This window comes from Electrophorus electricus, chromosome 2 (genome assembly GCF_041902795.1).
Source record: "Electrophorus electricus isolate QZ-2024a chromosome 2, ASM4190279v1, whole genome shotgun sequence".
In the NCBI taxonomy this organism is placed as follows: Eukaryota; Metazoa; Chordata; class Actinopteri; order Gymnotiformes; family Gymnotidae; genus Electrophorus; species Electrophorus electricus.
This window is the reverse complement of record NC_137498.1, coordinates 29,891,336-29,916,652: the sequence shown is the minus strand read 5'-3', so window position 1 is coordinate 29,916,652 and position 25,317 is coordinate 29,891,336. Positions and strand designations below refer to the sequence as shown.

General features: G+C 38.0%; 2 protein-coding genes across 3 annotated transcripts; both read right to left on the bottom strand.

Moving 5' to 3' along the window:
- Window positions 1-886: 886 nt before the first annotated feature.
- kat2b (K(lysine) acetyltransferase 2B) lies at window positions 887-13,853 on the bottom strand. 2 transcript variants are annotated; one of them, XM_027028025.3, is made up of 18 exons: window positions 13,006-13,853; window positions 11,336-11,474; window positions 11,060-11,205; window positions 10,575-10,661; window positions 9,277-9,458; window positions 7,579-7,770; window positions 7,288-7,385; window positions 6,653-6,769; window positions 6,313-6,479; window positions 5,905-6,113; window positions 5,422-5,548; window positions 4,929-5,039; window positions 3,601-3,744; window positions 3,264-3,378; window positions 3,124-3,154; window positions 2,507-2,570; window positions 2,336-2,420; window positions 887-1,985 (listed from the first exon to the last, which is right to left on the bottom strand). In XM_027028025.3, exons 1-18 carry the CDS (start codon window positions 13,204-13,206, stop codon window positions 1,792-1,794), a joined length of 2,409 nt encoding a protein of 802 aa, XP_026883826.2. In that variant the 5' UTR covers window positions 13,207-13,853; the 3' UTR covers window positions 887-1,791. The 2 variants fall into 2 exon arrangements, with proteins under 2 accessions (XP_026883826.2, XP_026883828.2); XM_027028027.3 differs by having other exon boundaries at window positions 6,313-6,452.
- Window positions 13,854-14,005: 152 nt separating this feature from the next.
- rab5aa (RAB5A, member RAS oncogene family, a) lies at window positions 14,006-20,846 on the bottom strand. The gene is made up of 6 exons (XM_027028028.3): window positions 20,656-20,846; window positions 18,309-18,535; window positions 17,145-17,296; window positions 16,313-16,435; window positions 15,655-15,748; window positions 14,006-15,432 (listed from the first exon to the last, which is right to left on the bottom strand). Exons 2-6 carry the CDS (start codon window positions 18,472-18,474, stop codon window positions 15,317-15,319), a joined length of 651 nt encoding a protein of 216 aa, XP_026883829.2. The 5' UTR covers window positions 18,475-18,535; window positions 20,656-20,846; the 3' UTR covers window positions 14,006-15,316.
- Window positions 20,847-25,317: the final 4,471 nt, after the last annotated feature.

The following is a 25,317-nucleotide window of genomic DNA, read 5'->3' as shown; positions in this document are numbered from 1 at the left end:
GTGTTTTTGTTTTTTTTCATATCTTTATCATGTAAACTGTTGGCATTTAGCTGATTATTGGGTTCCTATGATACAATCTATCCAAGATGGTTGTTTCCTTCAAATTTTCTTGTTATAGTTTACTGAATTAAGAATCATTGTATAAGGAGAACTAATTTGCTAAGATAATCATTTTTAATTGTTGCTGTACTGCCAACTACTGAGAGAGGCAAGTTTATCCAGTGGTAGTCTTTTGTTTATAGTAATGAACTCTGCTTGGCCATGATTTACACTTTCTCAGCATGATGTGACATCCACCCCATTTGAAAGAGCCAGAGGAGTGCTAATTATGTTTAAATAGCAATAAGTCATTTTTCCCCAGTGATTCTTCACATTATTTACAGCCATTATTCTGACACCTAGTGACCTGGATACATTACAGACTCTATACTAAATATATTTTAAACATGGCCACTTGTATGTGGGATTCTACTCTATAGACTATAAACTAGTTTATTTGGGGACTACAAATCAGTCTGATTCTTCATCTCATATGAACTCCATTTTATAGAAGACATGTAAAATGAACTCTTTCATGGTGAAAATCTTTGCGCATTTACATTTTGGCAGGTATAGGTGCCCATGAAATAGATCAAATTCAGCTTTAGATGTTATTAGCATTCTCAGCATTGATCACGCAGTTTCAATTTCTCTGACCCACATGATGCTAGATTCAGGGCTGTTCTCAGTTGTAAGTGCCAAATGCGGGCTAGGATGGATAAAAGTGTCACCTGCTTAGGTGCGTTCATGTTGGGGTAATAGCTCTGCAAAATCACTTGTGAATGTCACTTGCACTGTGTTGAATACTTAAGTAAGCATGGCTTTAAATATGCAAGCAATCAGCATATTTCTCCTTAGTCTAAAGTTTTATTCATTCTATAAAATATTTTCAAAACCAAAGATAAAAACACCTTAAAATTCCCCAACATAGTACAAAGTCCATCTCTTCCTAAATATTTAAAAGTACAAACATTTACAAAACAACAAATCTACGAGTTATTGCACATCTGTTTGCTTCTTGTATTTAAATAAAAAATGTGTTTTTTCCATGGACTGCCTAGCCATTAAGACCAAATATGGTAAGACTGTTTTACTTTTCAAATTTTCACTTTCCAAAGCCTGTGCCATGCAGAACAAAAACCACTTACCCCTACTTGGGTTTTTTTTTTTTTTACCAAAACCCTTCATATTACAATGCTTGTATTTATCACAATTTCTTTTAAATAATAAATAAGTGCATAACATACAACAGGTAGCACAATTATGTGTTTTTTTCTTTTGAGCCATATTATCTGAGTTAATTATAGAGAAGGTATACCCACATGACCCAATCTCTACCAATGATCAAAAAATATACAGCTATTTTTGAAAGTTGATATGTACACAGTTTCTGACTCAAAATGCACATGTGAAATGTTATATTTTTGGCAAGAGTAACAATTAAAAATCTGACATGAGGGACATTCTGTTTACAATGAAAAAAGTCCTTTGCACACAGGAACAGTGCCCTCATGCGCACACACTCCCACACATACACACACACACACACACACACACACACACACACACACACACACACACACACACACACACACACACACACCCATGTATCTCTTAAGCAACATAATATGTAGATCATATAAACTCAAAGAGCTTCTGAAGTTCTCCTTACTTACAGTGACCTTATGACCATATAACCTTATGACCTTAGAGCTAAACACCACATTTGAGAAGCCAGGTGATGAACTGCTTCTACTTGTCAATGAGGCCTGCCTCTTTGATCTTAACATAGAAGAACTTCTCCAGCAGATTGGCACACTTGTAGTACTCGCTCTCGGGAGGGTTGTATTCGCGACAGTTAGTGAAGATCCGTTGCATGTCGGCCATGAAGAGCTTACGTGTTGTGTAATATCGACTCTTCAGACGCTCAGTCATGGTCTTGAGGTCTACACACATGCACCAAGACATACACAAATGTCTTATGGATGTTGCTGTAGTAAAAATTTTTTAAAAGAGACTAGTTAATGAAAACTGCTACATGAAAGCTTGTACAGCATGCACACAGCAAATTTCAGCTGTATTCATACACCGCAGTGTTTCAGTCCCTAGTCCTTGCAATGTAAATTGGCAAATACACTGAGCCAGGTGTTTTAGGAACAGGTGAAAATATGCAGAATATGCATACTTAACCAGCACTGCGAAACACAGGGGATAAAGACTGTTCCAATAGCCCTTTTTGCTGATCATTGTGCCCTATGGAAGAAAGGATCTGATATATTTGAGAAATCATGCATACCCATAGGAAAGCGAATGACTTGGTAATAACCAGGAGCTTCATTTTTCTTAACAGGTTCCATAAAGGGCCATGCATTCTGATGTGACTGGATGAAAGAAGAAACCAATTCAGCTGAAAAATCGACACATACACAGAAACGGTTAAATATATTGTGAGTGTCTGTGTTATCACCTTGACCTGCTGCAGAATGTTCTTTAGGCTGCTGTAGAGCTGATCTGGATCTTTTACCTCTTTGCTGTTACAAAGAAAGACACATTACAGACATTTTCACAGACCCTACACCCACTGTCAAGCATGGATGAGTCACCAGAGTCACATGAATACATGAGTAAAATTCTATCCCCAATCCAATCTATTCAGAATCTACAGGTTTATTTCAGATTTCAAAAAATCCTGACAAGCTGATGATGGAACAGATCAAGTCAGTGGACATTTTCCAGCCCAGGGTATTCTAGGCTTAGTTTACTGTAATATGCTTCTGTCTTTATAGTGATGTGAGAAAGGTAATTCTTTCCAAATTCCTAGGGTGGGTATGGATAAACAGATTGGATTGTTTGGTTTGACCATAAACTATAAATGTATTTGCAATTACATTTGATAAGTGTTTACTACTTACATATATGATGATAATGTCCTACTTCCAAATTTATATTATCTATGACTATGATGTGTTAAAAGATAGGATGTGTTGAAAGCAGGCTATGATGGAAGCAATGAGCTGATATTCAGAGTTTTGAAGAATTAAAGAAAACACTCAAATAAGAAACAGTTAAAGTATCTATTTTCACCCTTTCCCCACAGGTTTCCAGCCTGTTTCACCTGTAAACAGAAGAATGGGAACAAGAACTGAGTTAACAAAAGATGAGAAAACCACAAAACACAGTAAGCAGACACACTGAACTGAAAACCAATTAGTTTCTTCACATACGTATGCCTGGAATACTCTCGATGGGAATCTGTCGAACACCTTCCTTAAAACAGGACAAGCCAGGGTACACCTTACGAATCTGAGCCTGCTTCCTCTCTATCAGCTTTTTAATGATCTAAGAGAAATGCAGACAAAAGGAGAGTTCATTAAGCAGAGGAAGAAAATGTTCACTTATGTTCCAACGTTCTACAGTAACATTAATATAGCACAGTTCAGAAAAACCTCTCACAGACCAGAATGTTCTACCACACCTTACTAGGGACTGTTGTTGACCAAAATACAAATCACATATGTACTTGCACACAACACACACAGAGACACACGCAGGTGTGCACACCTCTTTCTGTTTCTTGATGATAACGGAGAACTCTGTATATGGGATGCTGGGGTTGAGTTCACAGCCCATGAGTGTGGCACCTTCATAGTCTTTGATGTAGCCCACATACTTGGCTTTGGGCACCTTAATGTCCTTTGAGAACCCCTAACGCAGCACAAGAAATAAAGATGTGAATCAACACAATACAGTGTACAACACAATACAGTGTACAACATGACGCATTTAAATCCATCACATGCTTCATGTGAATAAAAAATCCTATTATTGGACGTTAATATTTCAATAACATTTATTCAGTTTTATATGATTTGCTTCAGTGGTGTAAAAAGACAAACTACACATACTTAAGTAAGAATCTGTGTTCAAATATTTCCATTGTCAGTTATTGCCATAACTGCACAAAGTGTCACTTAAATCAGGCAAAGATGAGGTAATGAACATATTCAGGCAAACTAGACATTGGCAAGGAATTGTATAAGCCTGCGAAGATTACATTTTCATAAATGACATAATTGTCAGTATAATGTCATATAATGACAATTGATCCTGTTGGGTAACTGAAACTCTAACATGTATAGTTTGATATTGTTGTCTATTGTTGTCTGAGATGGAGAGTATATGCGTTTTGCACTTCTAGCCATCAGCATTGATCTCTGTATTTCAGCAGAATTCTAGTTCAACAGTATCTTAAACTAACTTACTGTAGTGGCTATGAGTAAATGACAAGCACTTTGAGTAGCTCTGGACAAGGGTATCTGCTAAATTCCAAAAACGTAAAATGTAAAATAAATGTACAGATAAAATTTAAAAACAATATCCAGACATAGAACATTGTCACCATAGAACATGAATTATATTTTTAAATAGTATATTTACTTTCACCTTAATTAATGTTAGTCTGAGAAATGCTACTTCATAATTTGACCTAAGTAGCTCTTCAGAGAAACAATGTTGCTTGTGCTTAAGGACATTTGCATTTGCAACCATCATTTTCCTGCTCACACTGAGTACTAAGCATCAAGCAGATGGCTAAAACTGAGAACTACTACCAACGTCTGTCTTTGATGTTCACTGCGTTTGCTGCGATCTATACCAGTATTGTTATTCATGCCCAAGATGAAGCATGGGTAGTGTAAACCTGCTGGTGAAATGTCTCTGTGACAATACTCAGTGAGAAGAAACTTTACACAGCATAACAGCAAGAGTATTATATTTCTGAACGCACTAAAGAACTTTAGTGTCAGTGCTGGGGCCAGCACAAACACTAATCTGATTATTGTTTACATATTGGGTTTTACATGCAAGTTGGAACAGCCAATGATATTGACCTGCTTTTTAAAGTAGCCAATAGCGTACTCATCAGCATATGTGAGGAAGTTGAGGATCTCATGCTTGATGTGGTACTCTTTCAGATGGTTCATCAGGTGAGTTCCGTAACCCTGATGAAAAATTCCACTGTTATATCAGTGCTTCATAATTGACAATGATGATTTACAATTTATGTTCGTGGGGTATAAAAGATATTAGAAGGCATGAAGACATTGAGGTGAGGTCTGGAGAGGCTGGATCAGGAGTGAGGGGCATAAGTAAATGGAGAGAATGAAGGGAGGGGCTTAGTAACAGCTGGAGGAGCGTGATGTGAATTCAAACTTGCTGTTCATTATTAACAAATGTTAATGGTACTCAATAATGTACCTTAGAATTAACTGATAACTATAAATCATTTTAGATTAAATATTATGCACTTTAGGGGTTAAACAAAAACAACAAAAGGCACAGAACATCTGTTTGAATATAAAATATGAAAGTAAAGTTTCTCACCTTGACCTGTTCGTTGGAGGTTACAGCACAAAAAACAATCTCTGTGAAGCCCTGAGATGGAAACATGCGAAAGCAGATACCCCCAATCACGCGGCCATCTTTGATTAGAGACAGGGTTTTGTGCTTCCTGTGTATAGAGCCAGAACTTTGTTACACACTAAATATAATCAACTTGTGCTTGCATCAAAGCTCAGAGCTACATTAGAGTCCACTACTCCATATATAATAAGCAGCCCTAGATAAATGACTAAAGACAAAACTGAAAAAGGACAGTCGGTAAAGCTTGCAACAGTAGTCCAGAAGTACTGCTTATTGGTGCCTGTGTAATACTTACAAAATACTAGAGACCAGTATAACCAGTATAAAAAGAGACCAGTGTAACCAGTATAAAAGGATGCATTTTATCCTAACACAGGACACAATCCGAAAACTTCAAAAATGATTCATAGAACCATTGGTACTGTTCAAAGGTGAGAGGCGTACGGGTCGAAGACGAGGCGTGTGATGTACTCTTTGGGCATGCGGGGCAGCTGGTGGGAGAAGACATTCTGAAGACCCACAAGCCACATCAGGATCTTTTTGTTGGGCTTCTGATTGAGGGAGTTGCCAATGACATGGAACTCGATCACTCCTCGCCTCTCTTCTAACCTTGCAGCTTCGTCTCGGGCAGAGTGAGCTGACAGAAGACTGGTCTAATGGGAAATGGAGAAACAGAGAGAGATTTTAAAGCAGTCAGTTAAAACCAGCAACAAACATGCAAAAGGCATAGCCGTGTTCAGATTCTCTGCATATTTAAGTGAAGGTAGCATTTTGATATATCACTATAATAATGAGCCATTCGTAAAGGGGTAACTTCCTAGGCATGAATAGCTAATCACAAAGAGTCTGTACCTCCGGTCCAAGCATGGCAGTAGGATCCGTGATAGTGGACATGACTTCATTAATCAGCTCCATGGGAATATCACCAATCACTCGGGATTTCTTAGTATATTCATGAGACAAGGGCTCTGAGGACTTTCGCTTCTCTCCACCTTCACACACACCCATAATCATGAAGACTGAAATTTGCAAAATTTGATTCAAATAGACCAACTGTAAATTGTTACATTTTTACTGACTAGAAGATAATATTACAAAAACCCATGTAAGCCACTGCTTATAATATCGTAATGTTAGAGTTAAAATGAGATGTTAAAAAGACAAAGCGTGATGGCATGATGGTTGTACTTACATGGGCTGGGTTCCACAGCAGAGTTGGTTTTCCAAGCGGGACTCACGCTGCCCCCACCTGCTGTGTCCACAGGGGAGGAGCTACTGCTGCAGTACAGTGGTCGTGCCACACTAATCACTGAACCAATCAGTAACAATCACAAACTGAACACCACCAAGTAGAGAAATTCATGATGCTGCATCAGCTTCATCACATAAATCTACACAAAGTGAAATCTCTCTCTAAACATACCTACACAAAATTAAAGTTTTCGCCATGCTAATATAACCCTAAACTGCATCTCAGGGTAATATTTCACAGAAGCATTAAAGTGCAGACGTTCCTCAATATTCGCAGGTTCGGGGTGCAAGACCATCATGGATGCAGGAAACCATGACTAAATACAGGTGCAAAACATACTTTCAAACTTACTTGACACACAAATCAAGTACTGTAAGGTAAGAAAAAAAATAAACAATACATATATTTTATGCATTTATGCCTTACTAATTATTAAAGTTTTCTTTACATATGCTGCAAATCACCAAAACAATTCAGATTTAATTATTGATGGCAAACATATAAAAAACTGAATCTGCAAATATTGAAGGACAGCAATATTTCTTAAGAAAGAAAAAAGTTAAGTATCTAACCACCTCTGGGGATCTGGCCCCCTGATGAGCCAGCCATGAAGTCTTCACTCCAGATAGGAGAACTACAACTGTACACCTCCTCCTCCAGCATAGACAGGAACCTAAGAGACACAGAAACACACGCACGTACATACGCATGCATGCGATCGAACACACACATTCACATATGGACACGCACAGGCTCAGACACAACACATACCCACACAGTATTCATATAGCACATTCATAACAGTACACAGACACAGAGGGGTTGTGTGATGCTGGAAGTGTATGCTTTATTGCCCGCATCCTCACTTGGGGAAGTGGGTGAGGATGAGTGTGCGTTTTTCAGGGGGCAGTTTGTCTTTCTCCTGTCTGGCCTGCTCCAGCAGCTGCTTCCTCATGACCGTGAAGACAGAGCGCAGGAGAGTACGCCCAAATATCTGCGTTGTCTCGTAGCGTGGGAGACTGTCACAGAACAGTGGCACATTACAGTAGCACAGCCACCTGCAACACACACAAACACACATATGAACACCACACAACACGCAAACATAAGACATATACACACAAACGCACATGTAAACACAGGTACATACACCCAAACCACATCTAAATACACACACAAATACAAGAATATATGAACACACGTGTAAACTAAGTCAACACACACAAACATAAATTCAAACACACATTACACATACAGTGCCTCCAAGCAGTTTTCGAGCCCCTTCAGGTTTTGCAGGTTTACACATTTGGAGTTAACTTAGCATTGTGAAATTTGGACTGTAGATCAGCCTGGACATGTGAAATGCACTGCAGCAAAAAAAAAAGAAAAAAAGAATGTTATTTCTCTGTTTATTTTTATTTTTAACATTTTGTAAATTGCAAAAGTTTAACAGAGGGTCAATTATTATTCAACCCCTCAAACCAGCAGAATTCTGTTCGGTTCCCTCAATTAATAAGAAGTAACTGAGGTATTAAGAACAATGAGCTTCACATCCATGAATTAATTTTCTGTTTTTTCCTGCCTTTTCTGACTATAAAAGCCCCTCAAGTGAACAGCACTCATACATGGTCAACATGGGAAAGATTAAGGAGCATTCCAAAAATTTTGTCAGAGACAAAATTGTGGAGGGTCACAAGGCTGGTAAGGGGTACAAGAGTTGGGCCTATCTGTCACCACTGTGGAAGTGGAAGGCTTATGGAACTACTGTTAACCTTCCACAGCCTGGACAGCCTTTGAAAGTTTCCTCCTGTGCTGAGGTTTGGACAAGCTTGTCCAAACAGTCAAGGACAACAATGAGGGAGCCCCAGGAAGAGCTCATGGTGGTAGGGACATTGGTTTCAATAAATACCATAATGTATCCACAATGGAGATTTCGGCTAAAAACCTCCGCTCCTCCATCATGGATCTTAAGATGGGTCATCATTTCATCTTCCAACAGGACAATGACCCCAAGCACACAGCCAAGAAAAACAAGGCCTGGTTTAAGAGGGAAAAGATCAAGGTGTTGCAGTGACCTAGTCAGTCTTCTGACCTTAACCCAATTGAAAACTTGTGGAAGGAGGTTAAGGTCAACAAGAGATGCCCAAAGAACCTAGACAACTTGGAGAAGATCTGCATGGAGGAGTGGGCCAAGATTACTCCAGAGACCTGTGCTGGCTTGATCAGGTCTTATAAAAAATGATTAATGGCTGAAATTGCAAACAAGGGTTATTCCATAAAATATTAAAACTAGGGGTTGAATAATAATTGACCCTAATTTTTATGTTTAAAATGTACTATAATTTAATTGAGCGACTTGTACTTTTTGTTTGTAATATTTAGGCATCTGTTAATAAATGCTACTCTTGTTCAAAGTTTGAAGGCTCTAAATTATTTGCAACTTGTTGAATTTGCAAAATCTGCAGGGGATGGAATACTACTTGGAGGCACTGTATAAACACAGGCAGAAACTACAGAACAATTTCCCCCCTTAGGAAGCCCCCACCCCCACTCCCCATGTGTACCTGGTATAATTGATTTTGTACCCAGCGGCATCGTCAGTGGGCACCCGCTGTTTCCTCTGTGAAGGAGTCTCCAGCTGCCAGTAGTTGATCTGGTTTAGAAACATCGTTGCCAGCTCCACAATAGTTTGCCGCTCTTTAGAAGGTAGGTGACTGAACTTATACTGCACAAAGTTATTTACCCCCTGGGACACAAGCCAGCAGACAATAAATGCACTTGATAGTAGCTCAAAGCTCACATTCTGATATGCAGTGGAGACTTTAGACAAATATTCTTAGCAATGGTGGGGAAAACATAAAAAGAAATATGTGAATTACATTCTAAACGTAATTTTATTACATGATTAATAATATGCCGACTGAAAGACAAATCAAAGATTGATCATGACAGCCTTCTATGTAAAGCATAATTTTTTTTAAAGGATAGCCCTTTAAATATGGCATCTCATTTTCTAGGGTGTTCTATAGAAATAGTTTGGACACTGTATAAGTCCTGATGTCAAACAAGTCATGTCTGTTTTAAATCAAAGCTTACTTGATCAAAACTATTCTCAGATATCCAACATCAAAGAATATTTATCCAAGGAACACTGAGGTATACTCAGACTGACAGCATAATGTATAAGTCCTGTGGCCTAGCTATGTCATTAGCTATGTTACATGTGAGGTAATAATATGTTTTAGGTAAAAGAAAATTAAGCAAAATATTATTCTGTATTCACATAACGTGACCTGCGACCTCAGTATAGTGGCCTTTGAGGGTCTCTGTATCAGGTGTAGAGTGGTGTAAAAGCAACAGTTACCAAGTGGTATAGCAAACAATGTTGTCAAGAGTAGGTGGGCAAAAGAGATATTTTTTTTAAAGCCCCTCATTTGAATATAATGGTACCAAACTCTAACTGGTATAAGTATTGAATATCAATTTGCATAATATAAATAATGCATGATTAGGATATAGTGCTGAAAACTTCAAAAGGTAAATATTTTAAAAAGGCAATGTATCTTATGTATAAAATTTAACTACCGTGTACCGCCTCAGACATAGTCGGGAGACCTCAAAAGCTTGCTATCACTAACTTACAATAAAGAACAGGACTAGTTGTTCTCTTCAAATAACTGTTGAGTCTGCATCTTAATTTGCCAGTTGGATTTATAACTTTATAATTTATAAGTGGGAATTTAGGAACAATACATGCTTGTCTTAGTTATGTTATTAGCTAAGTCACATGCATTGGGTTAGCTATGTCATTAGCTATGTCACATGTACTGGGGCTTGTCTGCACTGCTGAATGACAATTTACCTGTTCAATGCTGGGCTTCTCAAATGGTGGGCTCTCCAAAGCTTCCACCACAGGCTTCCCCATTTGCAATACGCATTTCCTCAGCAGCTAAAAATATTTAAAATGCATGTTAGGTCTTGCCTAGGAAAGACACATCAAAAAACACACCTAATCTAGGTTTCAGCACTGTCACTTGTTTCTGGCAGTATCTTGGCTTAAAGGTATTTTTGGACTCAATTTGTACCTAACCTTTTTGTGCTAGGCTAAGGATACTTTTCTAAAGCCCTTCTGTAAGTCACTCTGTGTAAGAGTGTCTTCTAAATGTCATAAATGAAAATGTAATCAAAACTCAGCATGCACCTTAATACTATACATCCTTAATATATTTACATGCCTAAACATACTTTATATGTATAATACATCCTTTATAATTAGAAAAGCTGAAAAGTGCCTATGGTAATTGTAGTGTTGGTGAGGAACATGTCAGAGTAAACTCAGAAAATCACCTTAAACAGAGAGAAGTAGACCTGTTTAGTGTCAGCGTCCTCCTCTTTGTGAACACAGGTATAGAGGTACTCCACGTCAACTACAATACCCAGCAGCCTGTTCACCTCCTCTTCGGATACATTCTCAAGATGTGTCACATGATCTCCTAGTTGACAGGAGAGGAATGAAGTCTTACTCAACAGGTTTGACATACTCCACCGTGCAGTTTACATTTCACACCATAGGGACAAATTTAGGACTGCAGTGTTTTTACAACTATGATAGCCACATCTTACCTAAGGAATGGCTACAACTCCTGCAAGGCTCAAGTAGATTAACAGCAATTGGTTGCTCAATCCTAGGAGGCGTTGGAGGTGGTGGAGTTGGAGGAGGATTCTGGCTTTTCCAGCCATTACACTTACAAGCTCCTTCAGCCTGAGGAAGAAACTTTTACATCAGTGTAAAGAAATAGTAGGGTTTAAACATTGGTAACTCTAGGTGCAGAAATGCTTATTATTTTTGATCCATTTTGCAAAACATTAATTAGATCCATTTTGCTTTAAAAAGCTTTTTTATTTACAACTCTACATCAGTGTTTCTTATTAGTGAATGCTTGGCCTATTTTTAGGATTTTTTATTTGGACATTTATCAGTCACTCTACTAGTTAACCTCTAACCCTTTATTAGATACCTATACTTTTTATCACTATTATTAGATGCATCTACTTTTTATCACTATTATTAGATACATATACTTTTTATCACTATTATTAGATACGTCTACTTTATATCGACATTCACTGGCCACTTAATCTGTCATAACGTAAATAAAATTTAAACAGGTTTTAAAAATAAATAAATAAACAAACAGTTTAAACAGCCCCCGTAGAGTTACTAATTTTTTTCACCTCAAGCCAAAAACATTTTAATCTATCTGAATATTCCCAACCAAATAATACTTCCAAGTTTAAATTAAGCACTGTAATTTCTGTGAAGCAAGAAAAAGACATTTACACAGTGTTGTCCCTCATCTCCTTTTTCATCACCAAAGCCTTACAAACGGATGATACAATCAGAGAAACAGCAAATCAACTCGTGTAACAGATGTTAGCTGTCCTCTGGACACAGTAATTCTGATAACTTAAAATTAAACTATGGTAACAGAGTATGCTCCGGATCGATTTTACTTCAGGCTGAGGACGATAGAGAAAATTTCGTGTTAAAAAAACAAAACAAAAAAAAAAACACTCAAATAATAACAAACCAAAAAGTTAACGGTGCTCGACGTATGCATACAAAGCACTCAACGAACTTCCATATATCAAATTCTAATGTCATTAACTTCTAATATTTCAGTAAGTTAACTTGGCTTTGAAAATAATATTAAGCCGCGCGACCTAGCTCGGGCAAAGCGCTGGAACGTGCGCGTTATGAGACCCCGCCCCCCAGCAGCTGTCATCCTGTCATAACAAAGACTCCGCTCGAGTCTCCCGAGGAAAGACGTTGTGCTTGTCTCATGTTTCATAACAAACTTAAACAGGAAAGCTTACTGTCATGTCCGCATAAATATCTAAAAAATGCAGTCAACAAGATATAAACACGACAGATATTAAATACTTAAACTGACAGCCCGCCAACTCTGCCCAATGTTTACGTCCTCTTACCTACTTTGGCCAAACAGCAGTCTTTCTGCTCAGATCACGGAAATACTTCTATACAACATAACCTTTGGTGTTATAAGTGAGTACACAATTAATTATAGGATCACTGTTGGAAAATATCCCATGCGAATTTAAAACGGAATGGTGGGTAAAGCGATGGCTTTTGTGCTGCGCTTGCAAATTTAAGAGTGAGTTCAGTAGGTAGTGGTACTCATATAACACTGGCTAAACTAAGAGGAAAAAACGATAAATGTCACTAAATTCCCCATGCTATTTTAGCAAACAGATTTCCTTTTGTGACGAACCTTACAAGAAGAGTATACACCGAGTTTCTCCAGTTTTTTTAGTCGCGGGGAGGAGCGGAGCTGAGTCTTCTTCACGGCGATACGTGCAGAGCCGACAGCGGTGCCAGAACATTCGGATCCCCCAGCTCCAGGCGCAGCTGGAGCAGAGCCCGCTGCACCGATAGCTGGGGAGCCCTGTTGAATCCCGGAATTTTCTGACATCTCGGATTCCGGGTTCGAGTTTGTGCTCCGAATCCTTCGACGACCGCGCAGCGCGTCGCTTTCTACTCCTCCACAGCGGGATCAGACATGGCGTTCATCCCTGTTTTTCATTTGACATTGTAAATGCTTCGTGCGTCCACTAGGGGAAACAAAAAGGATATGATTCCACTATGATTCTATGCAGGGTAGGCTACAAAAATGCACTCGGCTGCAATTTCAAGGTCAAACGTACGCTATCAAGAAGTGGTAAAATACGATTATAACCGTATGTTTAGGTAATTGTTAAATTCAAGTATTACTACAGACCAGATGTAGAATGAAGCCCTGCACCTCTTAACGGTACACGCCCAACATGTATTATGTATTACCGTCAAGACTAAGAAAAAATTTGCAGTCCAATTAGGACTGTGTAAATCTAGGCGTGATGAAAATAGATATAAATAAAATGGCTCTTGAAGGGTTTCAGTCCAAACTTTCAAGTGTTGCTCCTCTTCTGAGTAGAATAGTTAGGCTATAACTCACGTTGCCATTTTAAAACTAATAACCTGATGAACATCTGCACGATGTATGAGACTGGAGGGTCAACTAAAGTGGTCAACACAATTTAAGCAACTAATTACAATGCAGCGCTAAACGTGTACACATAATGAACAACTTATCAAACTATTAAGTTGTGTAAACAAAGCCAAATATTAAACCACAACATCCAACGATTACTGTCAAGACCTCAGGGAACAATGAATTGTATATAGCCAAGTACGGTCACAAGTTACAGGGAAACAAAAGACCACTAACAAGCTGGATGTTTTGTTTCTTATTTTTGTTAATAACACTACATACATTTATAAGACCACCATTGATTATAATTTAACCATTTTGTGAAAAAAAGAAACATAAGTCCAAACCCCTATCAAAGCAGTTTCTGGTTACTGTACAGTTTTTAAATGATTATCTAGACAACTCCCTATGAAGCATTAGTTCTGCAACAGTAAATGGAAAAGTAGACTACATTGCAACACCCTATTTACAGTAAATTTTTTATATATATATATATATATATATATATATATATATATATATATATATATATATATATATATATAAAATTTATTTATTTATATCACTCTGGCTATATTTAGAGCAGACGTATTCATGAACAAATTTAGTGCAAGGCATGAAGTAAGAAACACCTGGTGTGTTAAAACCAGAAAGAAGCATCAGATTCATGTTTGTGGAAATGTTGTAGGGGAAAATCACAATGACTACTCATAGTGTATGTAGATGTGCATGAAACTGAATGAGAGAGAAACATAATTTTTCAGTACATGAATACAGTGCTGGGGGGGGGGGGAAGAGAATTCTCCAAGCTGCTTAGTGACAAACCCACCACACACACTTGCAATGTGCCAAAAGAACTGTAATGAAAAATGAGTAAAGGTTCTTCATGAATAGCCAGAGACTATGGGGGGGGGGGATACATACTTTTAAATGTGCAAGTGTATGTGAATAATAAGGATTTTAGTGGATTTTGTTTTTATAGACAGTACAGTGGGGGGTGGGGTGGTCAGCTATTTCACCGTGCAACTGAGGCATCTAGAAGCCTAGAAGATAAGGACCATAGAATGTGGTTGTGGTAAGCATAGAACCAGGAGAGGGAAGGGACAACTGTAACCCAGCTCATACTCTCTCAGCAACGTGCCACAAGATATGGATAAAATGTTGATTTTAAGCCAATAAAAAAGGTGAGCAGAAAAAGTAGAACTTTGTTGGAGAAATATAGGCTATAGTCTTTAGCTATGACAGGGTGGGTAGAAACCCCTCCCCGTTTCTAGGGCCAACAGACAGAATAACGGGGGGGATCTGATGAGTGTTTGACATAAGCCATAACCTTTAAAAAAAAAAAAAAAAAAAAAAAAAAAAGCATAAAGGGCCTATACACATAGAAGAAATGCAGAAGGGCATGGCAAAGCTTTTGTAATTGCTGACCACCAAGTTATGAAAGGGAACAGAGAAGGGCATTTCATTAGTTACAGTTATAACCAAGTTGGGGGAGGGGCAGGGCCTTGCATTTAGTTGTTGTGGTAAGAGTTTGGTGGATGGGATGTTTGAATTAGTTGCTGCAACAGGGAGCCTTTGTGGGCGGGGCTGTCTCAGTTAGGTCCACACCCCTACTCCGCCCACTGTTGGCTCCAGAAGTCTGGGGTTCAGTCTTGGGCAACCTTTTAGCTGAAATAGAGAGGGGGTCTGAAGTGATTACAAAATTATACACAGCAAAAAATAAAAATAAAAAAAAAGAAATACTACTAACTAAAGTTTTCATTATTACTGTCTTCACACAGTTTTATCACATGTAAAAATACAGAGCATATATTTAAAAAAAAATCTTCTCATGCATAAAAACTGCAATTGTTGTAACATTACTTGTATTGTAAAAACAAAAGGACCTACCAATGGCCATGAAAATCTCATTCACATTCACTGAGGTCTTGGCTGATGTCTCCATGAACAGCAAACTGTTGTCTTCTGCATATGAACTTGCATCCTGAAAAACAGCATCCCAGACACATGAGTCAACAACCACATGGTCTACAGCCCTACACAGGAATCTACTCGTTCAATCACTTCGAGGCGAAGATTGTGTTACGACACATTAGCAGTACTCTTGTACTCCTGTGATAGTTCTAAATGTGTCTGAATTTTGTGTTAGAAATCTACAGTAAATGCAAATGTAGATTTATGATACATTGCTTCAAAATGTTTGGTTTCTATGCATACATTTTGACCCAGAATAACTAGGCTATGGCTTCAAACTGCACTAAAAATGTCCATGTATAAACACATTTTGCATTATACACTGCATTGCATTATACTGAGAACATTATTTCTGTGGAGACTATTTTTAATGTAACTGCTAACTAGCAGAGTTTATATGATAGCAAAACTGCTCAATTATACAGATTCAAATAATTGTGGGAACAAGTTAGCAAGCCAGTTTCAGAATGATATTTTGTATTCATTAGCCATATGCATTAGCAGAAGTATAGATATATAAACTCACAGCATGTTATGTAAAGCTCAAAATTGGCATTTGCGTTTAGAACCCTACCTGGAATTCCACAGCTCTTTTATTTGCAAGGTCTGCCTTGTTTCCAGAAAGAGCGATGACGATGTTTGGGCTAGCCTGTCGCTGAAGTTCCTTCACCCAGTTTTTCGCTCTTGCAAATGATTCCTACATGGGAGAAAGAAAACACTTAAACGCTACTAAGCAAGGTTACAATAAAGATACTAATCTGTGCTCTCCATTCCATTCATAAAAACATTCACCATATTTGGACACAAAAAAAGTTACAGAGACACTAGAAAACAAGTTTTTGGTGTGATTTATATTTTTCTTGGTGCTTGATAATTTGTTTTTCTGCTCACTAGCTTTTTCATAACAAATGCACTGTAGAACTGAACAAATGACAAAGTTGTTTTTCAGCAACAAAGTTTTTCAGTGGAGCTACAGGCTACGTGAATATGACAAACATGAGAAATTGTGTCATATCTATACCAAAATTATACTGTAACAAAATTTCCAAAACATGATACTGATAATAGCTCAGTATTAAGGGTAGACAACAATCACTCCTTATAAGTTAAAAGGTAACAGATTAATTATATCTCTTTTGGATAAGCCTGACATGAGTGAAGGCAGGTTGTAAAAGAAATTCAAGTTATACTTAAACTACATGTAAGAAAATAAAAGAGAGGCACAGACATATAGACAATGCAGGGTACAGATATACCAGTTGCAACCCATTAGTAACAACAAGGCTTGCCAATCAATCTATTGATCAAATATCATGTTTTGGAGATGTACAAGAGAAGGAAGCATTCAACAAATATGTCAACAGCAAGCTTAGTTGCTGTAACAAATCAACACACCAATGACTCACTTCATTGGTGATGTCATAAACCACAATTGCAGCCTGGGCACCTCTGTAGTACATTGGAGCCAGGCTGTGGTAGCGCTCCTGTCCAGCTGTGTCCCAAATCTCAAACTTCACCGTTGTGTCATCCAAGCACACTGTCTGTGTAAGGAAGGCCGCTGAGACCAGCAAAAGCCAGGGAGGTGTCAGTACTGAACACAGTCATATGCACATTCCATTCAGCCAGTCTAAATGAAGTATCAACTTTTCTTTTCTTTCTTCTGATCTTGTCATCTAATCCAGTGTTTCTCGACCTAGTCCTTGGAACCTGACAACAGTCCATTTTGTTTGCGCTCAAACAGCTCCCAGTCCACCTGTACCAGGTAATCAGTGTTCATTGTGGCCTGGTTCTGGTTCAGGACCATCTGGTGGGCCTGGGACCATTTGGACTTGGCCGAGAAGCACTGCTCTAAACCATGTCAATACAAAGTGGGAAAAACCTTCAAATATACCTTCAAATGGAAAATGGAAAATTCACTACATATTACTGCATGCATCCTAGGTGAATGGGTAACTCATGCCATCTTGGTAAAAACTGCTTAAATCTAATTTAATTCAAACATAATAAAAAAAGTAATTAATATAAGTTTCACCAAGCATAGGCTTTCTGATTCGGATGAACACATCTGTCCGCCAGTTAAGACTGCCAATTTATTAAATCTAGTGCAACAGCTTCCATTTATCATATTATAGTTTAACCCATACTGTAAAAACAGTGTGCACACCATGAACAAAAAGGATGCCATATTAGACAAGCATATACATGCTTTGGAAATCTACCCATAAGTCACATAACATTCATGGTAAACTACCAATTTTCTACACACCAATTAAGTTTGCATTTAGAATGCCACAAATTAATTACGAGAGTAATTTTGCAAATTAAAGTCACAATTTAAGCGAATGAGTAGACAAAGTCTCAAGTAAACCAACCCACAGCCTATGATGCATCTGGAGAGTGAAACTGAGACTGAGGGTTAGTGTAGGTCTAAATCAGAATGGCTTTTTATTCTTCAGGAACCATGCCAACATACACGTAGGAACAATTATCACAGAAATTCTTAATAACCCTCACATCCTCATCTCTCTCCCTCATAGCCGCCCATTGCCAGAACTCAAACAAACCCCTACCTCCTATTGTGCTCTCCTGAAACTCATGGAACTGGCCTTTGACGAAACGCAGCACAAGACTGGACTTGCCCACAGCTGACTCTCCCAGTAAGACCAGTTTGAACTGGCAGATCTTATTGCCAGCATTGGGCCCGTTCGGTCGGGTCGCTCCTCCTCGATTGGCCATGACAGCTGTCAACGTCCCCTTCTCCTTCTGGCACACTTACACTGCACTGTTCCAGTAAGACCTACAAGGTTAAAAAATGAAGAAACGAGCACTTTCACATTGACCATGAGCTTGGCTCTTCTGTTTTCTTTTCTGTCTGTTTGCTTTTAAAGTTCTAAAGCCTGGTGTAGATGCTGGCTCGACATTTATAACTGACCCTTTCTTAGGTTCTGAGATTTTCAGGTGAACATGTTTAATAATGAGTAAAAGTTCTTGGCCCTTGCTGTTAGGTAATTTACATCACACTAAGTGCTGGTGCTAGCTTTCACTTCATTACCTATCCCAGTCATTTTTGCAAATTATGTTAGTCTGGAGAAGACATCCTATCAGCTCACACAGTTTTTAAATTATGCATCAAGCTGAACTTCATTCTGCAGTCACTGATTTCTAGTTGTGGTTAAAACCTTGCAAAAAACATCTGGCCTATGCACTCTGAATGCAATCAAGGTCTCTTCAGAGTTGTCTTCTGGAACAATGAGATCTTTCACAAAATTCCACAAACAGCCAAGGTTTTGTGGACAACAGCTTTTGTGCAGTAAAAACTCTCTCTGCTTATGCATCACATTCTACAAAACTCACATGCCTACTATATTTAGCTCCTAATCCCAATTCAGCATTGAATAGGAAAATTAGATTTAGAGGTAGTCTACACATCAACACGTGAGTGCTGAGCAAGGACCTCCATCACATTCCTACAGAGACCGCCAATTTAATTTCCTTTAGAGAATCAGAAATAGGCTAAATGTGCTTTAAGTCATGATAACAACTGAACCACAGCATGGTCCAAGCAAAACATATTCAAAAACATGCCAGTTTAGTCTGTCCAGTAAAGTCATTAATGTTTCATCTAGCCAGTCATTATACTTCAACTCACTTAAAAATTGTTACAACACATACACATTTTATTAAAGTGATCATTCATTGTCAGTTCTATACCAACATACACAGCAATGGCACTGCTTTAATGAATGTAAACTTGCACAGAAATGTTAAAATATGGGTGCACTCAGTGTGACGTTGCAACAGCACTAGCTGACATCGTTATCCCAACACACACTTTCACATGTATGACGTATAAGGTCACCTAAATCTCCAGACATACATTACCTTACATAAAAAACAACCCTGTTGGGTTATTTGTCTTATGCACATGGAATGTACGATATCAGGTCTCAATGACGTGACTAATGTTTTCTGTGTGAATGTTGCTTGTCTGGCGGTCTACAAGTATTTGGTCTTTCACAGTCTAAATATACACGGTCATCTTCAACGTCTGGCGTGAGACGTTTATCAATGGTGACTTCAATTTACTGGCATAACGACAGACCAAACAAATAGTACATTTCTCGCAGACAGCTGCTACGACGATTCAAGGAAGTTGGCATATTGGGGTGGATTACCGCTCTGTTTACACTCTGTTAACATTAAAAAACCCTTTCTGTCGTTGACGGAGGATCCCGTACTGTGTTGCTGGATAATCTTAGCATGCTGGCTTTACATCATCTTCCCATTATTTTCCCCCATTCCACTTTCTCAATACCACTATTTTACAAAAATGCTAAATTAGGAGGCCGCCATTTTTAACAGAAAACCCAGCTGGCTAACTTGTTTATTCAGTACTCAAATCGACATAGCTATACAGCTCGCAAACGTCAATCCCGAAACACAACTTTGCCATATTGCCAAATGATGTTTCTTGCATAAACATATTTAGTTATAATTGTTTAATATTGAAATGCTGACAAATCGCGCTGGTCCAATCATCGGTAGCTAGTAAACTGCTAGCTATCGTTCGTGAGTAAGTTAATTTTAGCTCGCTAGTTAGCTTTCCCACCCAAGCAAGCATCTTGGTAGCGAGCTTGTTGTATCCTGACATTTCAGTGACAACACTGATATAATTAATATTTTAACATCAATATTTAATGAAATAACATATTTTGAGTTGGTGTAAAATGACCAGGTATAGTGAGAATCTTTATAAGCAGAACTAGGACAAGAGGCCTGTTATTTACTGTCAGTTTAGCTAACATGTTAGCTAGCTACCTGATTAGCTAACTAAGCTAACGCTAGCTAACTGACTGACTGAGGGATACGCCTTTCAATCAAATAAGCAATGTAGCGAAACACGTCAATGTATTTTACCTGGATGCCAGTCGATAGGTCGGGTAAACTTGTCTCAGTCAAAGGGTTTTTAGAATTAGCGATTGTTTCTCCTTAATATTGGGGTGAGTTGATGGTAATTTCACCAACCCCGATCACGTCCCCTCCTTTCTTTTCTCTCGCAACTTCCCTTTTAGAACCAAAACACAAACAAGCATTTCCGCCCCTCATGCCACGTCAGGTGGCATTTCTGCCCTGCAGATGTATTTCCTGTAGAGGAGGAAACTGGTGACTGGTTTTGAAATTAACGCCTCAAACCAATAATCTATTTCAAACTATTAATCAAGTTACAAACAGGACACAATGATCGTTACAACGTTTTAAAACAAAGTTTACTGAACGCTTGAAGATTTCATACACTATGCTCTTAAAGTCATGCACGAATGGAAATGTCACAGACTCACATTCTCTCCCTGTCAATGCTCTCTCTCTCTCTCTCTCTCTCTCTCTCTCTCTCTCTCTCTCTCTCTCTCTCTCTCTCTCTCACACACACACACACACACACACACACACACACACACACACACACACACACACACACACACACACACACAATCATTGTATTTAAAGTACACAAGAAAATACTTTTTAATACTGTACTGCTGACAACATTCATCGCCAGAGGGCGCCAATGTCTTATCACGTTGATTTTAATCAAAGACGACAACATAATCTACTTTTTAAAAGGGGTTTTATCAACATGACATGAATAGATAAACACTAGTTATATATATGTTATATGCCATTTTCAACAAATCTATTATTTCATTGCTTATATTCTGTCAATTCTGCATTTCATTGGCTCTGTACCTGTACTGTGCACAATAACAATAAAGTTTAATCTAATATATGTCAAATACACTATCCATTTCAATATACTGTCCATTTAAAAATATTATTGTGTCCAGATACTTCTCCAGGTCAAGAAGATATTTGAAAAAAAATTACTAAACAATATATTTCAATGCAAATAATGCTTTTATATATATATATATATATATATATATATATATATATATATATATATATATATATATATATATATATATATATATATATATATATGAGAACATTCTGTGGACCCACATTTCTGAGGCCTTGAACCCATCTGGGTAAGAAAAGCACATGTACATGAGCTTACTATTCCTTACTATTCTTTACCCAGTCTCCCCAGACAAGGTGAGATCATCACAATGGAAAAAGGCATGAGTGTAGTAATACACTGCATTCAAGTGTCCACTGTTATTTGTATTTAAAGCTGTGTCCTGTGTCTAGTTAAGTCCTCTTTAACTTGTGTATGTAAACTCTGCATTTTTTTTTTTTTTGCCTGTGTTTTGTTGGTTATTGTAATGCTAGTCTCTGTTTGTTAAGCCTAGCCTCAGTGTATGTAATACTAGCCTCTTGTTATAGCCTGCATCCCCTGTTCATGTTCTTGTGCCTTTGATCATTTGTGAAGCTGTATTCCTGGACTCTTCATTTTGGTAAAATGACCCTAGACTTTGACTATGACTATGATTATGGATTTGTCCTTATAAATCTTGCACCTCTCAGCATGTGCATCTGCCTCACAATTATTACAATCCACGTTAAACTCCTAACTTAAATATTTGTCCCCCAGAAGAGTCAAATCAATAATGGTTGTTTCTGGCTTAAAAATGTAAATTCAATCTTACTTGACATTACACAACCAATTTGTTTGGCTCACATTTGGCAAGTATGAGAATCAAGGCTCACAGAGCTCTCATATCAGTCAGGTCATCATTTACATGTGATATTAAAAAGTCATATGATGGCTCACGGGAGATTTTGAACCCCAAGGGACTGAATTAACTTACCATCCAAATAACGTTTTGGTGCATTTAAAAGATGTCCAGTTTCAAATAGTACTTGCATTAAAACCAGTCACATACATATTCTCAATGTTGCTACACTAATACCAGTCACATCTAAACTTTCAGTGTTGTTAATGAACCATTGGCTTTTAACATGTTTCTGCGTTTTTTAACAACAAAAAGTTGGCTTTGCTTCTCAACGATATTGTAAGTGCTTTTGGGATATAACCAATGTTCTTACTAAATAGTTATTGCTTTTCTTCCATCTTAAACAAAACATATATTTGATCAAATTAGTTAAAGCACATATCTATATGAGGGGTATGAGAAATGTATAATTGTGTCATGAAATTTAATTTCTTTTGTAAGTTGATATGGAAATATTGCATTAAGAAAAGTTTAGAGGTACATAAAACCCAGTGCTTTTCATGTCAGCTAACAGATCACCACTCTAAGGTGATTCCAATTTGAACATGACTTGGGAGATCTAACCCTCATGTATTTGTATGTATAATTCCTATCACTTCTTGAGCTTTTCTTGTATATTGTGTCCACCTACACCATGCGGCCTGGTAGTGTGCTCCATGCATTGTGAGGTGCTACAAAAAAGTCTTAGTTTACATCAAAGGCTTCTTTGCACCATTTGCTCCTTGGGTTTGATCTAAGATTATACCTGTTTCAATTGTTCTGGTACAGAACACTTGTTCTTGTACTGACATAATTGGCGCCTATGTATTATCCTTGAGGCCTGACTTTTATAGCCACCAGAAAGTTTTCAATCACCTCTAGTTGTACATTCTGTGAAGGTTATACACTGGCACATTCCATGAAGGGGTTTATCTAGTGGTATGTTCTATGGAGGGGTTTATCTAGTGATACATTCCAAGGAGGGTTTTATCTGTTACACAGAGTGGTTTGCCTAGTGGAAATGGAGGGTTTATCTTCTCATTTCGTCCTCTGTTTCCACATTGTCCCAATGCCCATTTGTTTCCCTCAGCAGGTCATTTTTGGGGGCCACTACTTGAAAACACTGACTGATGTGGTGCGTCTCGTTAAGTAAAGTGGTTTTAATAGTTCCAGGAGCTCCAGTTCCTTTTCCTTCCAACTGGTGCACAGACTCTGAATGCTGGATACTGGATGCTGAATGCTGAATGCTGAACTGTGGTAGTATGCACCATGCATTTTGAGGAGTGAAAAAAACTACAAGGCACTGTAGCTAAGCTGCCACATGACCTGTGTGATGTTATATGTTTTTCTGGTAAATTATACTAGATGCATATGAAACTATGCCTTCCACTCTGCTCCAGTTAACACAGTTTCTCAAAAAACATTGTAACACAGATAATTATACATTTTTAGAGCAGATATATTTCTGAACAAGTATATTTCTCTCTCCCAGTAAAGCTTTTGGAAAACTGGGCAAGTCCATAATTTCTACAAATTGCCATCGTCTTTCTTTAGAATGCATGCCATTTTTAATGGTGTTCCTTGGTATTATATATGACAGCCTTTTCATTAGAAGTGCACAGTGCCCCCCCCCCCTTGCAATAGCTCCATGCTCCTCACTTGGGGAAATACAGGCGTAATCTCTGACAGGGAGTGATCAGTACTGATGAGAGACTGATGACATTGCAAAAGTCACTGGACCATTCACAAAGATTAAATTTCTTTCTATCTCACTTTCTCTCTCGCTCTCTCTAACTCTCTCCCTTTCTCTCTACAACATACATACACACAGGATAATTGCACAGAAACAAAGGAAGGAATGTGCATATGAGCAGTTAGTAAACTAATCCATCTGTATCCTGCTATGAGGCCTGACAGTGCACACCCCCCTCTTATAAACACAGCCTGTGTACAAATTTCAATTGTAGCCTGGTGGTACAAACCAGAGAGGCAGGTTGCAAATGCAAATGAAATTTATTAGAAATGGAACTATGGTAGTTTAGTGGAAGTCTATGCTGAAAATGCAGGGACACACCATAACAAAAAAACACAATGAAAAAAATGAGTGACCAATGGGAAAGTAAAAAGACAATGATATCATTAAACACAAAGAGAATTGGACATTGAATAAACTGCAACATAGGATTAAATCTGGGTTTTCAGATGTAAGCACCAGAAAACCTACATATTAACCAACAAACTGACGATACCCAAGAAAAATATGACAAAGACTAAGGATAGTGTGTGTGTGTGTGTGTGTGTGTGTGTGTGTGTGTGTGTTTGTGTATATATAAGTATTCATACCCCTTGAACTTTTCCACATTTTTTCATGTTACAGCTACAAACAAATGTGTATTATTGGGATTTTATGTGATAAACAAACACAAAGTAGCAAGTAATTGTGAAGTGAAAACAAAATGATTCATGGTTTTCAAATGTTTTAATAAATAAAAATATGGAAAGTGTGGCGTGCATTTGTATTCAGCCCCCTATACTCTGATACCCATAAATAACATCCAGTGTGACCAATTGCCTTCAAAGGTCATTAAATCAGCAAACAGAGTCCACCTGTTTGTAATTTATTCTCAGTATAACTACAGCTGTTTTGTGAAGACTGCAGAGGTTTGTTAGAGAACATTAGTGATCAGACAGCATCATGAAAACCAAGAAACACACCAGACAGGTCAGGGATAAAGTTGTGGAGAAATGTTAAGCAGGGTTAGGCTATAAAAAAAATCCCAAGCTATGAACATCTCACGGAGCACTGTTCAATCCATCATCCGAAAATGGAAGGAGTATGGCACAACTGCAAACCTACAAAGACATGGCCGTCCACCTAAACTGACAGCCCAGGCAAGGAGAGTAC